We start from the raw sequence: 20,960 nt of genomic DNA on the forward strand, positions 1-20,960 counted from the left end.
AAATAAAGAGCTTTTTGTTCATTAAAGCATGGAAACATGTCACAGTAGAGGCACAAAATACAAATATTAACCTTAAAATGAGCATAACATGTCCTTTTAAAAATTGTAAATAAACTACTGCCTTGTTACCCGGTTGCAACATTGAAGTGATGAAACCATTAATCCACCAATAGTTTGTATAATAATATAATGAGCTGCTATTTTGTAACATGACTAGTATTTAAGTATAATTTAAAGTTAGTACTTTTGCACTTTAAAGTACGTTTTGTATTTTTTCATTGTAGTTTTCCTTCTTGTACTAGAGTAAATCACTTCTAAAGTATATTTATTTTTTAATTCTTCATCTTGGAATGGGAGTAATATTTTTACATGGAATATCATTATTTAAAAAAGAAAAACACCCTAGACTGTGCTTCAGCCAAGCAGCCAGCAGAGGGAGTGCTAACCTGGAAAGACAACAAGAAGACATATTTGAGCCTCACCAGGTCAGCGATACACTGTAACTATTAACTAATCAACATATATTTGTATTTAAGAAGAATTTAACTCAGGCTATGAGATTAATACCCCACCATGTTTGATATCTGCACTTAACATTAGGCATCCCATTTCTAATGCACTTAGAATATCATTTAATTTCCCAGTGGTGTATTGAGAGGTCAGAAGGTGAAAACATCATCGATTCTTATGTCATGGAAAGAAGAGGCAACAATGCCGATGGAGGAACAGGGTCATTATAAATACACTGTTTCCCACTGAGCTGCTTCCTTAGGGGTTTAATAAGGACACAGTGAAAGTGCACGTTCCTGTGCCTTGATAGAAGGATACAATAAATCATTCATCAAGGTTAAATTGTATTCACTTTCAACACACTTTTAAATATTCAATACTTTCCTGATTTGGTAATTCTGCCTTGAATACGCGGATATTGGATTATGATAGACACTTAAAACAAGGCGTTGGATTGGTGCAGCAAGTTTGATTAATTTAAGATTGAACAAGATTGAATTACGCGAACATTAAAACTTTACGTCCCGTAGTTTGCAGCACTTTTATTATATGTTTTTAACTTGTATGAGGCAGCCTGGATCCTTTTTTCATAAAGGAAAAGCTTGGTCTAGTGGAGCCTCGTGTTGTGAATGTGTCCTTATGCGGTTAAACGGAGCCTGACTCGCAGGAATCTCTGCACAACAGTGAACAGCCTCTGTCTGGTTAGAAAAAAGGCAAACCAGCTCTGTGCGCGGAGACGCACGGCGCCTCATCCAACCAGCGGCAGTCCCATAAACCAGGGGGTAAAACTACGCGTTCAAACCAGCAAAGTGACTGCAACTGGAGGACGCGTTTCTCTTTTGGATTCTTTCTCTCTCCATTCAGCCGCGGAACTCTTCTTCTCCTAAAGTGAAAGTAAACGATCACAAATGAATTCTCAGCATTTGGAAGTGGGAGAAAATCCAAGTGGCGTTGTGTGGATTACTTCTCGAGTAACGATGCCTCCGAACTTTGATTCGAATATAGATTCACTCTCCGAGGAGTAAGAGTATTATCTGTGTATTGCGGAGTTCAGGAACTATTCCTCCACCCGGATCCCCATCACCCGTGGAAGTTGGGATTTTGATGAAATAGACAACAACGCGCATTCTAACGGGATTTACACCAGCTGCTATTGAATGATGCCTGCGTGTCTGACGGGGATTTACTGTCTATTGGCATTTCTACACATTTGTTCAGGTATGGGTTATTTACTCCTTAGACATATTTCCTTATGTTTGTTTAGGGAAGTTTAAAACAAGCTTTAGATGTGATGGAATAAGGGTGATGAATGTGTTAAATTTGATCCATCAAGCCCCCCTGAGTGTATTTCTGTCACCTTTTCCTCAGCAGTACGTGGCCCTTGACCCATGCTGCGTTCTTTTTGAAAGTGACCCATTTATCCACATGTCCTGCTGCAGTAAAGCAACACCGCCTTTACAAGCAGCCCTTATCACACCGGTGGACATGAATCGCCACAATGATGGTTCAAAGAGCAAGAAAAGAGTGATAGAGTCGGTTTATGTCAAGGCATGTTTTATACCGTCAACGGCATGATCAAATGCATGCAGGGAATAGGACATTGTTGGTTATCATCCTCAGTCAATGGGTTCATACATTACATGAGTTGCATGAGGAACACTTGGATAGAGCCTTTGCACCAGTCTGAGCAGTGAGGATGTGTTACTTTTAATGGAAACAAAGTGCTCCATGCTGTGACAATGACTGTATGCGTGGTAGCTACAATCACTATAGATAATTCTGAAGGAGCTTATATTTTTTATTGTTGAAAGAAACAAAATTAACTTGCTCTTTTGGTATTCAAGCATTCTTTTTTTCCCTTAATTTTTGCCTACACTATATGCTACAACCTGGCTACATCTATTACCATTATTATCATTGTCTAATTTCTTGATACAATTATCTATTCGTATAGAAATAGTGTCACATGTTGATCAGTTTTCCAAAACCCACAATGACGTCCTCAGATGTTTTGTTTTTTTTGTCCACAACTAAAACATATTTAGTTTACTGTCAAAGATGAGTAACAAAGAACAATATTCAAGGTTAAGATGCTGTGATGGAGGGTTAGGGTAAGGTTGAGTTTTTTTCAGTTTTTTCTTAAAAAGTGAATTAAAGCACTACATTGATTATTAATATAGTCAGCCAACCATAAAGTGGTCCACAAATGACCAATGAATCCATACATGTTCTCTTGTAATTGCTTACCAACACTTGAGACAGACAAAAACAACCTTTGGATTATCTATTATATGCTGGTGCTGTGTTTCTGTTGGAGGGTCAAGGTTCACTCTGGGAAAATGAACTGAAGCATAACATTGATATAACACTGATACTGCAGGTGGAGGTTTGGTGCACATCAGCAAAGAAAAGTTATTGTTTGAGTGCTGACAGGGTACTCAGGTTCATCTAGATTTTATTGGCTCAGGCAGCATCTCCACCTCCATACACTAATATAATGCATCATTTAGCTCAAGGCTGCCACCTACCAGTCAAGAATTAAAGTAATTAGTTGTTTCGATCATAGTTGACTAAGATTACTCTAGTTGATAAGTCATATATTTCCAAATAACATAGTACACACGACTCTGTTAAATTATAATGTGAGCTTTTGCTGGATTTTTGGAGGGAAATTGATTAAATCAACCAATCGATTAGTAGACAAAATCCTTGTAGTCATGGTCACTTAAAACTTCATTTGTAGAGAACAGCCCTAATATAGTTTTTAGGTAATTATATAGTAATAGTAGGTAGCCTGAGGCAAGATAATAGATATTATTACACTAGATATTATTTTAACCCTACACCTGCTGTGGGTAAACACAGCCCACAAAACACATTTTAAGTTAAACACAAGGGACAATAGCATAACTAAACATAAAACACCTTTCTTTCTTAACATATTTGAAGCTATTTAGTGGTAAAGTAGTAATTTATGTGACAAGTTTCACCAATAATCTGAAAAAGGCAAATGCATCTCTTGTTAGAACCACGGGCAAAGGAAAATACTGAATCATAAATGTTTTTAGAAATTCAAAGAGTCCCTCAAATTCCCCACTGGCGCCAGTCTTGTTCACTCTGTAACACAAAGACAGCTGTCAGTAACATTAGCAGTGGTCACGGACCAAAAGAAGAACAATATATTTTCAGCACTAGAGCTTTCATAAGTGTCTGTCTGTGAGTGATGGCTTTATTTGGCACTGGACTTTCTTTCTTTGACAGTGTACAGGCAGTTTTTTCCATGGTTTATGCTCAAATGTGGGTTAACCCTTATTGGGTGTGACACATTCTTTGAAATTAACATATTATGAGTGTTTTCGTAACATTTTCCAAAACTAAAGATGAAACACCAAATTCCTTTTTGTGACCAGAAGCTTCACAGTGTCAACATGTGGATACAGCCTTTTAGCAACGGTTTTCTTTCATTTCCGCAGTGGTGACTCAAAAAGAAGGAAATGCACTAAGGTTTGCAAATCCACATCAAGAGCATGAAAATGTATATGACACCAATTTTCCAGTTTGTTTTCTCTCTAAATTTCCCAACTTACAAATATAGTAAACGTGCAATCCTGAGCATTTCCAAAGTTCTGAAGTGGATTTGTGCTATTCTATACAAATCAGGAGGGTTGTTTAATCCTTTGACAGAATGTACACCTGACATGAAACAACCACTTTCCCCAATCCCAGATAAGACCCATTCAATGCAAGAGCTGAATCCATGACAGTGTTTACCACATCCCACTCTAGCTTACAGGGATTTCTTACATTATATCCAGGATATCTGCCAGGTTTACATGCCTGCCCTTGAAAAAACTCCTTGCCTAACAAATTGCAATCAGAATGATTACATGTTTTTTCTACCCTAATTTTGTTGAATGTACACAAAGTCATCCCCTTGTATAGCTTCTGTAAAAACCGTGCTGTTAAGTGACTTCATAGCCCTCCGAACTGAGGGAGACCTGGAACTCCCCTTCGCTGGGACTTTATTCTCTGCATAATAAATCTGCAGACGGTAATTGGATGATACATAATAATCTAAATGACGGCCATTAAAAGCACATGCTCGTGTCGAGATGGCTTTGTCCCTTTCATCCTGCGCATTGAAATTATGCATCCCCAGAGTGATCAGCCTCGCCATTCCACCTGCTTTGTTTGATGGTCTGTAAACACCGTCTCTAAAGGAACCATGGGAAAATAAATGAACAACAGGCTTATCATCCTGTTGTTCTTTGTAATGCTGGTTGTGCTTCCAAACTGGATTTTAAATGCTTTGTTAATGCTCCAAGTTCTGCCAGGGCTGATGGGATTAATATCTTCATAATAACCAAACTACTGTAGCTAAGCTAATAACTAGGCTAATTACTTTAGCAATAAGTGACCGAGGCCCTTTGAGGCTTATTTTATCTTTATAGACCCCCTCGTCCATGTGTTATCATTGGAAGAGGAAGTACAAGAGGGGCTCAGAGACCAGCAGAACACAGCCTAATTCCATCAGTGGCGTGTGCAGCAGCTCCATTGGGAACAGTGTGATTGAGACATCTGGCTGGCCTGCTGGAGTTAGTTGCACAAAGGTCAGAGTTCACGTGTACCTACTCATGCTGTTTGGCGATTGACACTCGCGGCTGCAAGACGTTGCCCGTTTTGACCAAAATACTGGATACAGAACGCCGGACTTCAAGTAATGATGGCTTGATTGTGAGGAAGCTGGCCCGCTGTGTAGTCCTCTAAGCTAACAAGACTCCCTGCAGTCTTTGTGGTGGTGACAGTGAGGATAATGAGGACTCCTTTCGCCATGGATGATAGGGCTGATGGGACATGTTTTCGCGATGGCGAGAATTCCTTTGTTTGTCGGATGGAATTGTCAAATTGGTTATTTTCTTCCTTAGAGGTAATGCAACTAATACGCTTCACTGGAGACCATTTGGGTTTAAAAAGCATCCTCTTTAATGTTACTTTTGTTGGAAAATGCAAAAGACTCATGGTCTGGCTCAATAACTGCATGAGTGAAAATCTGTACTCTGTGTTTCAAGAGAGGTGCACTGGTTTCTTGCTAATTTAGTATGTGCTTTTTTTGTTCTTCATAGCTGGCAGGAACTCTGCAGCACACAGTGCTTTCTTCAGCTTTGAATGGCTTAAAGGCTTTCGAGCAATTTGTATTTTTCTCACCCATCCTTCAAAATTCGTTTTAGGTGTATCTATAGACTTTGTAAGTCATTTTTGTATTTAGATTTTGAAAGGGTTTAGTTGGACAAACACCTTTAAGCATTAAATTATGTGTTCATTATTATCCAGAGCATCCACAGACTCAGTAAAGATGAGTTTATGCCAAAGGAAGGTTGTTTGGTACAGGTGTTTTTGAGGTCACGATACCCATAAAAATGTGTGAACCTAGGTCCCCAGGAACTTATCTGACAAAGAAACCGAGACTGTATCCCTGTAGTCTCTCAAACCCCTGCAGACGTTCCCGCAATTGTTTGCTTCTGACTGAATGTGCATACATGCATACATAATGGTGTTAGCGCAGGCTCGATTTTGAAATGCGTGTTTTCGGAGTGTGTGCTGAAAGCTGCGTTTCATGATTGCTTTCCTTGTTTGCTCACTGGTTTCCTGTGGTGCTGTGAGGCCGAGCGGTGTTGCCAACCCTGGGGAAGTGAAGCTACTGAGAACGTTAACAAGCGCCCGCGGGCCCGGAGTTCACAGGTCATCACACCTCCTCACAGACATATACTATACACACACAACTCGTAATTTCCAGGAGGATCGATAACAGTCTGCCTGCCCCACAAAAGGTAGCATGTTCCTTGCCTGAAGGATACTCCCACAACTATACTACTTCCTTTAACCTTATCTTTAAAAATAGAATCACAGCATGTTTGATTTCTTCATCTATTTTAGTTGTTTTTATTGACAAAGCACAGTAAAGACTTACTTAGGAGCAACTTCACAATGCACGCCAATTACTCAAACAAATGATTGACTATTTTGATAATCCAATTATCATTCTAATGTTTTGATGCAACAATGGCAGAAAATGCTGTTTTCAGCCTCTCAAATATGGAGATTTCTGTTTCAAATGCTATTAAAGTGTATTTCTTGGAATGTTTGATGGACAATACAAGACATTTGAATACACCACAATCGACAGTGCGAAACTGACATGGACATTTTTCGTAATTTCTTTTGACATATCTAAAATAATAATCTGCCCATTATTTGATAATGAACATAATCCTTAGTTCAAGCATTAGCGTGAACAAAAATAAAGCACAAAAACACCTTTAATTGAAGAATGCATAAAGCTGAGCGAAATAAAATAATAAACAATACATAATAATAAATAAATAAGGTTCATGGTTACTGCCCACTCGACCACACATTGTATTTTTACTAAAGAAATACCATGTCATTTAAGTGTCAGTTATTTAGACTGGGTTATGTTCTTGATACTAGTGTCAAAATATGTTTGAGATCTAGAGATGCTCCTCATAGATTCACACTAAACTGTCCTAAACGGTACAGATACAGTCTAGCTTTTATAAGCTCAGAAATTCCCTTTGGTTTGCGGTTTTCTCCAGGATTGTACTCTTTCAGCATTACTTTCCTGTTCTGAGGTCATTGTACAGCTATGGCTGTGCGCTGAGGATCTTTACTTCTTCAAATAAATCTCCCCTTTATTGTTTTACGACGTAATTGTGAAGATATTTCACACCTTAGGTCTATGGTTTCACCTCTGATATAAGAATGCTTGGTTTGTGTTTTTTTCTTGCTCAAACTGTGCCACTGGAACTACATTTGTGGCCCTACAACGTTTTCACTCTTACTATTGATGATTGAAATGCTATAATGGTCCTCATGGAATCGGGGTTTCAGAGTAATTGGGAGAGTTAATATTTTGAAAGGGCAGCTTTAAAGGTCATAGCAATAGTGTAACCTCCTCAAGGTTACTTCTGTGTGAGTCGTCTCCTCTCCAGCCAGGCGGATAATAATCAATAGAATCGATATGCTCCCGGTGACTCGGCTTATTGAGTCGATATTCCAGAAGCTACTGTTGCGTCCAGTTCAATTGGCCGTCAGACTAATGAATTAAGATTTTTTTTACACATTCAACTGTTTTTATTTTATGACATGACTTTGAAATTCTGTTATCAAAATGTATTCTGGCAGCCTTGATCAGAACACATCTAAAGCCAACCCAGTACTCTACTTCAAATACTAATTAGCATTCAGTGGTGACGAAAAGAGTAGTTGGAATGAGGCCAGTATGAGGGTGAAGCCCTCAGGACTGACCTTGTTATTACAGGGGAGAAGACCTGCTAATGTTACCTTCATTAACCAGAGGTTGTTGCTGGAATGTCTCTCAAAGCATCTCCAGCATTTTGGCATACGGTCTCATTAGTTAGTGAGGGAGCCAGATATTTGTGTTAGGGGTCGACCGACATTGGGTTTTTCAATAGTAGATTTAGAGAGCAAAGGACCTATATATATATATTGCAGATAAATTGTAGTTTTTTTCCACATCTGATTAAATACAAACAAATATAGAAATGATGAAAATGAGTACAAAGAAAATGTGGGATAAAATTGCTGAGCTTAACTGCAGTGCACCTATTCCAAACAATAAAAATATATCAGCTAAATACATTGACAGGCAATCAAATACAATTCTAGGGAAAAAACTGTATGAAGAAATAATGAATTTTCTTTAAGTGCACCTAACAGCATCATTTATCAGCAGTAAGCATCATGTCCCTTCTTCTTAGAGACAATTAAAATGTCTTTTCCTGGTGTTTGCTCTGAATATTAAAATTAATATCAGCTTTGTGAGCCAATGCTTGATCTTAACACAATGGCATACATTTGCCTGATTTCACAACTTGAAAAAGCATGATGTTGTACACTATTAATAATCATTTAACCTTTAAATGGGCAAGCATATATAAATATTGGGAATTTACCAAATTATAATTGATCAATAGGCTAAAATGACACATTTCATGATTTCATGATCACATTGTTTATATTATCAAAACCTATATTATAGTTTTATTACAGCCATATTTTGCTGTTATGAGAACAATATTAATGCCTAGATACCTATCTAACACCGATATTAAACCCTTACATCCATATTTCACCAATATTACAGAATATTATACCCATGTTACACATAGCTATTACCCAGGATACAAATACCATTTAAGGGTTGAATGGAGATATTGCCCAACACTGATATGTGAGGGTGCATCAGTTTGCATCACCTAAAGCTAATTTCTTTCCTTTCGTCATGATTTACTGACAGGATATTTCAATTATGTACTGTAGGCTCAGGTGTTTACTTGGTTTGATAAAGCTATTGTAAATATATATGCAGTAAGAGTTAACAGTATGTAACATGATTATGATGTGCCATTATCAATTTTAAGGTAATAACAACCCAGCATCTTAATTGTATTTCACTTACCGTATCACAACTCTTTTATTACTTTTCATTGCTGCTTTTGATGTCTCGCTGACCAGCTCACAAGAAAATAACTATCTTTCTATTTTCACCCCCCCAGGCATCCATCACTTACAATTTTTCAATTTTCTAATTCAACTGCAGTTTGTGTAAATACTCTTTAATGGTCCAAAAATACAGTGTCTTGGTTCAGGCCTGCCATGTCTTACATTTCATGTTTCCATTTTGTTTTTTATGTAGCCCATGGGCTTCTTTTGCAAGTCCTTTTTTTTGGGTTTGCAGCGTTGAATCAAAGTCAATGACATCATATCAAAAAAATACCGTAGGTTAATGAGGGAAGGAGAAGGATAGGGAGGAAAAAAAGGTGCAGACAAGATTTTGTCAAGGTGTTAGAAAGAGGGAAGACATGTGTTTGATGTTTTTTTGGTGTGATGAAATATAGTAATTAAAATTCAGACTATGTGTATATGAAAGGATGAAAAGAAAATCCAGATAGTCATTAATCTGACAGGCATCTTGTTACCATAGATTGTGATTTTCCACTGCACTAAGAAGTATTCATCAACCAAATTACCTGCAGTGTTTTTGCTCACTACAAACAGCTTTATTTTGAAATGCAAGATTGATATCAGGTGTGGACTGTAGCCAGATTTAAAAAGCTGCTTTTTGACCAAATAGTGATTGTTTGGCAGAGAGAGGAATGACAAATTGTTGCGTTTTATTTTCAAAAATCAACGCCATTACATTAAACAGTCGAGTGGAACCTCTCCCGAACCAGCAGATCATTACAAGTTATGCCAAGATTTTCAGATTGCATGCAAAATGTTTCAATCTTTACAGCAATTTATCAGTAACGGTTTACAGCAGAATGACCCCAAACTCAATCTATGCAACATGTCAAACCAAGCCTGAAAGCTTGGTGTATTCCTGACGTAAACAACCAACGGCAAAGCCAAGCGCCATCGTGTTTGATCTACAACACAACCCACGAATGGAGCCAAACAAAATGCGGTTCATACAGATAAATTCTCGTGTTACTACCACATGAGCAGTTTAAATCCCTTTCGAAAAAGCACTCAGAAAAGTTTATCAAAGCCTTTAACTTTTCAATGAAAAATAGCAGTGAAATCTGTTCACAGAAACTTCATAGCAAAAACGTGGGGGAAAAGCAATTTGTCAAAACGCCGTTAAAATAATATTTGCCCAGTGGAAGTGATTGACACAAGCAGGTTTGCTGTGGAAAAAAAAAGGTCAGTATATTATGGATTTCCTAGAGCTGCTTCTCTTCCATGCTGAACTCTGACTCCTTGGCTGATCGCCCTGCGGTGCTTTATTGCCACTTGAAGTATTGCTGCAGGCACTGCAGATAGAGTAGTTATCACATATAAGAATGAAGAATCCTGCTTTTATGTTAATCTTTAGAATAGGTGATGTCCAGACTTATATTTTGTTGCTGAAAGTGCATAGCAAGTACAATATCTAATATTTAAAATAAGGAGTTTGTTTCCACAAAAAGGGCTCCAGCACCACCACCAGCAGCAGCAGCAGCAGCAGCAGCTGTGTTTTGATAAGATTTGCATTTGGCTCCTTGGCTTGACTGCGGCTAATGTTTTAGACACCCGTTGCTGTTTTTCAAAGCGGAGAACTGCCTTGAGATTTTAAACCATTTTGAGAAACAAAAAAACACATTTGAATGTTCTTTTCTCTATGAGCAACGTCAGGTTAGTGTGTTAATGTCACAATTTCATAAATCTCAGTTTACATTTCAAGTTTCATACATTGTATTACTTACTTTTTAATACAAGATTGCCATTGCAACAGATAAACAGTTAGACACTATCTCAGATGTAGAGGCATTTGTATATGCATGTGTAAACATTCTTAATCCTGCATACATTATTTGTATCTCTAATCTTTATCTATTAGCACACACAAGTAAAACAGGTGGCAGGCAGCTCAAATAGCTGGACATCTGTGTCACAAAAGATGGGATGTGCTTTGCAATCCACATTTTTAATCAGAAAGAGAAGACCGATTCATTTTAAAGGTAGTATTACATTTTGGAAAACCAACTCACTCGCTATTATTTTTATCTTATTGGGGACTCATGCTAAGCTAGTTCTGTAACTTTGTACTAACTGTTAACTTCAGTGTTTTTCAGACTGGACACTTTTTTCCTATGTGTTTGTGTGTAGAATACTGCGGAGGACTAATGTTTTTGAAATTGGCTCAGTATTGGGAGAGAGCACTGCAGAAGGCAGCAGCTAAACAGGCTGCAATGTAATTCTATGATATCAGACCTTTATAATACTGTACCAATCTTAGCCTGTCATTAGCAAAAACAAGCATTTATTAGACCTACATTGCCATAACAATTTTTGTGGCTGCAGGATGAGGCCCTCTCTCTCAAAAGTGGACCAATTTCATAGCAATATCTTCATTACTTAGACACAGAAACATGGTTAAACTGAAGGGTAGTAATACCAAATAGTGGGTATTCTGACACAGTAGGTTTTAAAGTACAACCAAGTGGGATCCATGTCCTTTACAAAGTAAATCTAAACAGCAATAACTTCGTTGACCAATAAAATAATAGATAGATAGATGGATGGATGGATAAAAGTCAATCTGCAAGAATTACAAAATTACTTAAACATAAAATAAAATACAAATAAAATAAAGATAAACATTGAACCTTTAAAGTGTAAAAAAAACATCTACATATTCTCATAGAAAATACATATATTCTGGAGTATCTAAAAGCTATACAATTTACAGAATAAATGAGAATACTCTCTCATATAACATTATCCTAAACATATAAACATAGTACTATATACATTAAGAATAGTGTCCAGTAGCTTGAAATCAAAAGTAAGATAATTATAATATGATTGTTTTGAGTAACAATCTAGTTGAAATACATACAGGGCTGTGGCCACTCATTCTGCCATTTAGAGTCGAATTCCTGCTGATATTGAGACATACATGTGTGTTTCCGTGTTTGCATGCATGTATTCATGAAGTGGGACTTTAGTAACCGGAAGTCCTGAGTGAGGGTGTAGATGTGTGTGGTGCTCAGGGCAAAGTGTCTCTCCCTTCACAGTACGGCAGCCGTTTCACATCTGGCCTGCCACTACCAGGGGCGCAATTAAGTCCCCGAGATAAATGTAGGTCATGCAGACATGCACTTGTGACATGCAATGACACAGCATGCAGCTAATGTAATATTAATGCACGGTGGTGTTGTGGAAAACGGTTTAAATGATAACTTACAAGCCTCAGAGGAGATGAAGGAAACTTGATGAATTGAAGATGGTCTGAAATAATGCAGTCGGTTTAACTGACCAAACATCAGACTGTACGCTAAGATATACAGTGTGTGCATGATTAACCCAAAGTGGATTTTTTCCCCCTCTTTTATCTTAACAAACTACATCCTTTCCACTTTTCCAGTGTCTGTCCCTATTCATGGAAAGCTTTCAAGCGCTGCCTGAGTGAGAATCAATGGCCTATACTGTACAGCCTGTTTACTTTCCACTGAACATTTAATGGAGTGAGGATAAGCCTCTCAGAAGGGCTGCTGCTGGCCTTTCCAGGCAGTTGTGCTCCTAAGGTGTTCCTTATCACAAATACAGCTCAGCTTTACTGTATTTTCCCCAGCAATATATAATCACTATGAAAAAATGCTGACGCAATAAGGATTTGCCAGAGGTGGAAGTGGTACTGAGATCTTTTACTTAAGTTAAAGTATTAACACCCGGGGGGTAGACATACTCTATAACAAGTAAAAGTCTTGCTTTAAAAAAAGTGCAAAAGTATTAGCATCAAAGTACACTTAAAGTACCTGAAATGACAAGTACCCATTCTGAAATTGGGAATAATGTATTTAATTTTTGTGTGCCAATCATTTAACCTTTGCAGCTGGTAAAGGTAAAGCTAACTCTATTGAGTTTTTAGTTGATTTATATTCAATTTGAATAATATGGACCTGCTAAGTAACTAGTGTTGTCAAATAAAGGAGTAGAAGTAACTTTAACAATGAAATACTCAAGCAAAGTACACATACCTTAAGTAAATGTACCGTTAATTTCCAATACAGGGCATTAGCAGTTTACAGTATTAGCTTAGCTTGGAAAACGTCAATGAACTGAATCAGTGGCTGGATTCTTACAAACTGAAGGAAAACAAGACCACACCTGTTTGTGTTTTAGTTTGATAGACAAACCCAGACCACAGCTTGTATGTTATTGACAGCCCGATGGATTCTCTTTCCAGTTAAAGGGTCCCGGTGACCTAGTTGGCTCAGATGATTATCGTGTACCAGCAATGTTCGGGTCTGAGTCGCCCTGGGGGCTTTATTGCTTGGTACCTTCCCAGTGAGCATTTAAAAGCTGACAACTCAAAGTAGATTTTCTTTAGACAATATTGTATTATTGCACAATCCAAAAACACACACATACATTTAAAGCAGTTAAGAAACTGATTGCATAATGCGTACATTAATATTTTTTTGGAAATTTGGGGTCTTTTTAGGATTGTTTGTACTATTATCAGACATGTAATTGCCTAAATTATTCATATGTTCAAAGTTATTGGCAGATTGAATGAAATTGAAAACAATCAGAACAACATCTTTTTTCTTTTTTCTGCATCTTGTAATATGAATTCTTAATCCCTTAGAGTGTAAAGCGATCGTTGTGCTTTCCCACTCAGTCCGTATCTTGCCATGAACATCTGGCTGCTGCAGTTAGGAGGTGTTATCTTGTTCTTGACCTTGACTTTCATGCAGACCTGCTGCATTGTGGATTGTGTTTTAAGAACCTTAAAAACCTCTCAATTTTGTAATTAAAGTTCTTCATAACTTTCCATGTGATTAAAATCACTCTTACAAATGCAATTTGAGAAGATCAAATGTGTCATAAGGGAAAGTGGGGTTTCAGACACCTTTGTGCTGGCCACACACAGACATTAACTCACTCACATTCCTTCCCCCACATACTTGAGTGAATGACAGTGTTCAACTGCTCCACTTAATTGTAGTTTATACAGCCTGAGAAAGAATGTCTGGCATTTATTGGTTCCCTGTCTTTTACTTCTTACAAATGAATGAGGGTGTGTGTATGTTTGGAATACGTGTCTCCAAGGGATGAGCAACACAAATGGTTTATTTTCCATTGAGCCTTTGTTTCTCTTTGTTAAAGGAATAACCAGATGTTTGGGGAAATATGTTTATTAGCTCTCCTTCCAAGAGAAGTTGAGAAGACAGATATTCTCTCTTTATATGAAATTAAAGCCATAGAGTCAGTAGCAGCAGCTTAGCAGAAAGGCAGGAAACAGCTAGCTTGGTTCCTTCAAAAGCTGATAAAAGTCCTTCCACTTGCTCCTCTAAGGCTCACCAATTAACATGTTATAACTTGCTTGTTCTTTTTATATGAAAACTGTCAAAATGACAAGTTGTGGTTTTATGGGGTGTTTTCTTAGTACAGCTAGCTAACTGTTTCTTCGCTCTGGCTTCATATTTAACAGACATAAGATAGTTTACCTATTATCTCACTCTTGGCAACAGAGCAAAGTGTTTGTTCTCAGAAATATCACACTATTCCTTAAGTGTAGAAATATAATAAGCAAATTGTTTACTGATCCAATCTAAAGCAGACTTCAGTGTTCTGCCTGAATTAACGCCATGCTTTTATAAGTTAGCATGTGTTAGCAGTTAGCAGCATCATCATTTCTAGTTATTTTTGCCTCACTATAGAGAAAATTTGATTTAAATATTCTCGCGGAAGTATAACTGTGCATGATTGTCATTTGCAATTTTGAGTGCTTGTAACCTTTTTATGATATACTGCACAGTGTTGTAAAACAGGTCTACCTTTTCATGTAGCGCTGAATCCACATTCGTCAGAAATTGGCCTTAGAAGAGAGGATTTGTCGGATGTTTTGCTGACATTTCTGTATAATCACATGTGCTTAAAATACCACAGGTGGTGCAGCGATGCACAGCAAACACTTGCATAATTTCACCCACTTGTCACAATATCACTTTGATGCTGCGTGTCACAGACTCAGACAGATGTCTAGTCTGGGTCTGTGAAGTGTATTTCAGGATGGAAAAGCTGACAGTATTCACATCTTATTCAGACATAGGGTTCATTCCGCAATTTAAAGTCTAACTTAATCTGCTACTTTTGTCTAATTGAAGTGGAAAGTGGAAAATTCCCAACATCTGTTTAAAACTTGCTGGTCTAATTAAAATAAATGATTCCTTCCTGACCACTGATTAAACATGAAATAACTTCAGCAGTTGGGCTCTCAAATTTTTGGTTGTTTTTGTTACTTACATACACCACATTTAAAAAAATGCTAGCAGTCATTGTTAGGTCAGCCATTGGTTTTTGCTTGCATGTATAAAGAGAAGTAGATACAGCGTCAGAGACGGAGGGCTGTTCATTTTCAATATGAAAGTTGTTCAGTGGCCGTAATGAAGCTGTAACTGGAACGACTGTAGATTCAGACAGTATCCGGATCATGTGGGGCCTTTTGCCCATAGAGCGTGCACACTTGAGTTTTCCCCAAACTCCACCTCCAATCACCAGCTCTTGGCTCAAGTTAAATGACGCTTTTAGCGCATTTTGCAACTTTTTAAACCCTAATTATTCAAATAAAAATAACAGTGTTAATACTGGGTTGTTTATTTAGCTAAAATGAAATCCTATGCTGGTTTACAGACGTGACTTTCCAAATGTTAGTCAATAGGAAAATGTATTTTTGGGCCCTTATGACGTCACAGACTAGAACGGGAAACTTTGGCCAATACGACAATTTGCTTCAATGGCTGGCGCCCTTCCTTGGGGCCAGGTTTGCGCACTATGGTTGTTAGGCCATGGTTTTCGCATCTTGGATGTTGCCATTTATTTTTTCTGGAACCAGCCAGAACACAGTAGGCGGAGCTATGTACAACCAAACGCTAAACAGACACTTTAAGGCTACCAATATTTTTCTATCAACTTTTGTGCATATCCTGCTTTATCGATTATAACATGGGACCACAATTTAATAACGTGATAAGTAGGGTCATTTTCTCATAGACTATACAATCAGACTTCTTTTTGGAAAGCACGTTTAGGACAATTCTGCTGTAGTTTTGTACAAAGAGCTCGCTGCTTAGAAACTTGTCATGTCCATCTCTCAAATGCTCTGTAAGCATCCAGATTTTAGTGTTTTGTTCTCGATGGCTGGTTTTGGATAGTTATCTGTTCAAACTTGTGGTAACATTTGACATGTAAGAATACTGCTTTGATCTCAGAAGCTTCTGTAAATCTCTGTCCCGCCATTAAAAGTGTGGCCTGATCCGTGTTCCATCCCATGGGTCAGAAAAAAAGAGAACTCAATGACTTTGACATACTGAAACAAAAGGGGTTTCCCTAACAAGACATGGCTGTTCCATTTACTTGTCACTGTTAAGCCTCCAACAAAATCTGCCTGCTGTTATTACCCAGAGTGCTACTCTTCCAGAGCGGCACTCTGGCACAGGTAATCCCACACTACTTCAGGTGGAGATTTACCATTTTCCACCATTATGCCTCTGGTGGGCTTGGTGTCAGAGCAAGTTGATAGTGTCACACAGCTGTCAGCTGATGCACCAAAGTGTGACTGAATTATACATTCATAAATGTCACAATCTGCTCGTCTCATACTTTATTTTGGAAAACGGTGAAGAAAAAAACATTTTAAAATGGAAGTAAGTGGTGCCTCTTTAACATGGGTATCTCTGTGGGTGTCCATGTGTCTGGTTCTCTGAAGTGTTATACCTTTGGAAAGGATAACTTTTCATACTAAGCTGACAGCTAGCTTGACCTCAGTAAAGCAGGCTTATTTGATTGTGATACTGGATATTTTCTCTGTATATTTCTTTGGTTTGCTTCCAAGCAGGCATAGTAGCCTCCTTTCATGCACTGTAAATATATACGACACAGTAATGTAAATGACACTAGGGTAGGTTGATCCAAGACCACCAACGGTGGAGTAAATTACACTCATATTTTTCTCATTGTGTTATTAGATTTTCAGAGTGCATGCATCATTTCCTCCTCCTTGCTTTCTATAATTGATCCAACCATGCCTTCTTTTCTAACTCACATAGAACCTACTTGAATAAAATACAAAATACCTAGCTTGTTATTCCAACATATTTTCCTGCACATTTTAGTTGATTCTTTAGAGAGATGCACTGTTTTTAGAGAAAAAAGACTCTCTACCCCCCTTATTTCACATTGACTGAGACAAAACTACACAGACATGCTCCTTTCGTTTTTATGTTTGTTGGCTTCTTTCTCCGCCTGTCTCTGGATTTTCATAAAACAACAAAACTGCCTGCGGCATGACTAACAGAAAAAATAAATATTTGCGGCGGCACAGGTGCTACAAATGACCTTTGGTGTTTATGTATGTACTTCATTGTGCATCTGTGTGCATGTTTTTGCATACTGATTGTATGCTGGCTGCTGGCCCTTTGCAGATAAAGCCTACTCTTCTGGGGGGGGTCTGATATTGCCTTCCTGCTATGCCAGGGGGCTTAGGGAGCTGAATGGACCCTTAGGCATCAGCCCAACACAATTAGGAAGCGTAGGCAAACAGTGCCCACCTTGTTTGTATTGTTCTGTTATGGGTTTAAATATCCAAACCATGTTCAATTGTGCTTGAATGAAATTTTTATGCACACTTTTGGTCACAGCTACTTGAGGGATTTACCCTATTGTGCCTTTTTTTGGGGTCTGGAGAGCCACGTTTACATATTGTCTTGTATGGTATGCGGTTTTGCACCATTATGGAGATGATTCAGAACTCCATCAGTAGCAAATTTTACCGGTAATTCCTTCATCGAGGCACCGCCAGGGTTCAACATTAATATCTACCCATCCAGAAGTCATTTTCTTACCTGCCCCATCACAAGTCATTTTATTTAATAGAGGTTAGGAAAAAACAACGGAGACGCAAGTTTATTTTAACATTTGTTGTGTCTCCACCCAACAAATGTCATGTTTTCAGGAAAATAAAATGCTTGCTTACTTTCTTTATTTTTCCCTTTTGGCACTCTCAACAGAGATGACAAGGAAGCAAGATAGCTCATACCGTAGCTTTTTCCATCATCAGTTCCTGGAAAAAAACGTGTTTTACAAATGATTTGCTATCTCTATTTAGTTTACTGACCATGTGTGCCATTGTATTTGCCCCAAGAAAGTGGGCCCTGACATATGGGGGTCAATATCTAAGTAATATCTCATAGGCCTTAGTATTGCAGATCAGGGTTGCCGTTAGAAAAAAAATCTGCCGGTCAAAGTGACCGGCCGAGGTTTCACCTTCCGGACATTTTGATAACACCACGGTCAAATGTTCCATCGTTCCTAATTAGGCTAGTGTAGAAACATTTGAAGTAGACTAGTAGCTTACAAAATGACAATTTGACACACAAAAATAATTTAACACATTTATTGGCCTTACTTTCAAATAATTACGTGAACACTTATTGCGCAAACGACCCCGTGCGTTATTTGCACGAGGTGCCCGAGTTAATTTTAAGAGACGTATCTGATGAACCAATCATCCTTCCATATATATCAAACAAATAAAAAATAAATACAAATATTTCTATTTAGTTTAATAAACTAATCCCCCTTACCCACATACAATTAAGACTTTTAACAGCCCAACAATAGGCTACACGTAAGTTATATCAACGGTCTTGACGTGCACCTGATATGGTGCGGTTTAAGTAACATTTTAAATTAATAGGCATGAGGCCATCAAATTATTCATAGGCCTACACTGCCTCGTAGCCTATAATTACACTACTTTTTACGGTTTTTGGCAGTGTTGAAATTGGCAGCTGCCGACATGAAATCGAATGTTTGTAATGTCTCTCCACAACTTGCGATGCGCATAAGGCGCGTAACTTTGTTCTCTGAGAGGCGACTTCGCTGCTTGGTCTTGATCCGGTTCTGCAGCGAAAAACCCCTCTCTGCGGGAACACTTGAGACTGGGATCACACAGGCTATTTTGGCGAGCTTGGCCCACTCTGGATAGATTTCGATGAAATCCCGAATGAGGACTTCACAGGCTGTGGCGAATTGCAATCCCCCATAGCCACGGAGCCCTGTCATCACAGCGAGGGCATCTCGTCGCAGGGCAATGGCATTGATAAGAGGAGTGGTGTCTGCAGACTCAACAGTTGTAAAATGGGAAACAACCGTTCTGATCGCTGGTTCTGCATATTCTTGAAGAGCTAAAAAAAAAAAAAGAAGAAAAAAAAAGAGAAGAAGAAGCAAATAGGAGACAACGATGAGTTATTAGAATATAGGCTGTCTAGGCTATAAAATAATCGGGCATAGTAGGCCTTTGTCTTCAATTAGAGGGACAAAGAATAGCTCCTTCTTACCATTCTGAGTTGGAGGATATCTACGAGGATTGAGGAGGGTGTCGAAGCAGTGAAGTAGATCCAAGCAGTCTTCGGGGAATCTGTCTTGTAAGGCATCTATCAGATGTTGAACAAACCGTTCTCTGACTTTTCTGAAAGCTTGGATTGAGCGGTCGCTTGCGTTGGTCACTTTGATATCCATGTACTTGCCGTCTTCATAGCCTGCCAGGAAAGTCTCCTCTTCTGGACCCGGGGCATCTCGGAACTGTGTGAATGCCGCGACAGATGCTTGCACTACTGGTCGGATACTGGAGAGATTGACGTCGTCTTTCTGAAAAACTAAATTCAGCTTGGTCATCACAGGTAGCAGATCGGACAATGCGTGAGTCATGGCTATGAAGCTGTAGCTCTGGATTTGACCTAGCAGTCCTTGCGCTTTAGCATTTCCTCTCAAGGCCTCTTCAGTTAGCTCCATGACCACAGCTGGCCAGTTGTGTTTCATGGCCTTCACCGCCCTGTGTAGGGATAGCCAGCGCACTGCGCAAGGCTGCTTGAGGCTGACCATGTCCTCATCGTGGAGTTCAGCTGTAAGTTGGCGGAGCCGGTTTGTTCTTGTTGCTGAGTGCTTGTAGAAGGAGTACACTGATGAGATTGTGTTTTTGTAAGATGTGATGTTGTCGACGGACTTTTCTGCGTCCAGGGCAGCAAGAGCAGCTCTGTGGGCCACGCAGTGCACTTGTATGGAGAAGGGATTCACCTGCTTAAGCAAAGCACCAACCCCACCATGCCTCCCCATCATTACGCTTGCACCATCTGAACCCAGGCCAATGAAACGAGACAGTTCTACATCAATTTCCCGAAGCACAGCGACTAGGCGATCATAAATGCATCTTGCGGTCCCACAGTCCACATCGTAATTTCCAAGAAAGCACGTCTCCACCTTTCCTTCCATTTCCAGCTTTAGATAAACTATCAACTTTTTGTTCACTGTGATGTTTACTGTTTCGTCGATGATCAGTCCAACAAAGTCACTCCTTTTTATTTTTTCCTGTTTCTGATTCATCACCACATCTTCTAATGCCTTCTCCATGTCATCAACACAGTCACTGTGGTGATAAATACCATCGGTAGTGACGAAGTCTGGAGCCTCGAGAGCTCGCAGAAGCTCTGTCTGCGCAACAAACTGGTTTGAAGGAATGACATGTGTGGCCATATGGAAGACGATTTTGAGCTGCGATGACAACTTTTTCTTAGAACTTTCCGTGGCCTTCTCGCAGTGGCTTTTCATGACAACCTGCTGTGGCTTTAAATGGAGCGCGGAGACATGGTCATTGCTTTGGCTGTGTTCAATTAGAGCTGACATTCTCAAATTAGTCGATCCTTTTGTAAATCCATTGCGTCGTCCGGCCTTTTCGCAATGTGAACAGAACATTGTTTCTTTACCGCTAACAACCTCACACCTCAGCCATGTGAACTTTTCACCCCAATCGGAACGAAACACCCGAGACTTTTGCCTTTTCTCTGGAGGCGGAATCG

General features: G+C 38.9%; 1 protein-coding gene across 1 annotated transcript in view; it reads left to right on the plus strand.

The window, feature by feature from the left end:
• Positions 1-1,433: 1,433 nt before the first annotated feature.
• The window catches only part of LOC134872649 (roundabout homolog 1-like), a 95,460-nt gene continuing 75,933 nt past the window's right edge, over positions 1,434-20,960 (plus strand). Inside the window, exon 1 of the mRNA XM_063896033.1 lies at positions 1,434-1,728. Within this exon, the coding sequence (XP_063752103.1) occupies positions 1,668-1,728 (61 nt within the window). The 5' untranslated portion in view covers positions 1,434-1,667. The remainder of the gene's footprint in view (positions 1,729-20,960) is intronic.

The sequence above is a fragment of the Eleginops maclovinus genome, chromosome 11, assembly GCF_036324505.1.
Source record: "Eleginops maclovinus isolate JMC-PN-2008 ecotype Puerto Natales chromosome 11, JC_Emac_rtc_rv5, whole genome shotgun sequence".
Lineage (NCBI taxonomy): Eukaryota > Metazoa > Chordata > Actinopteri > Perciformes > Eleginopidae > Eleginops > Eleginops maclovinus.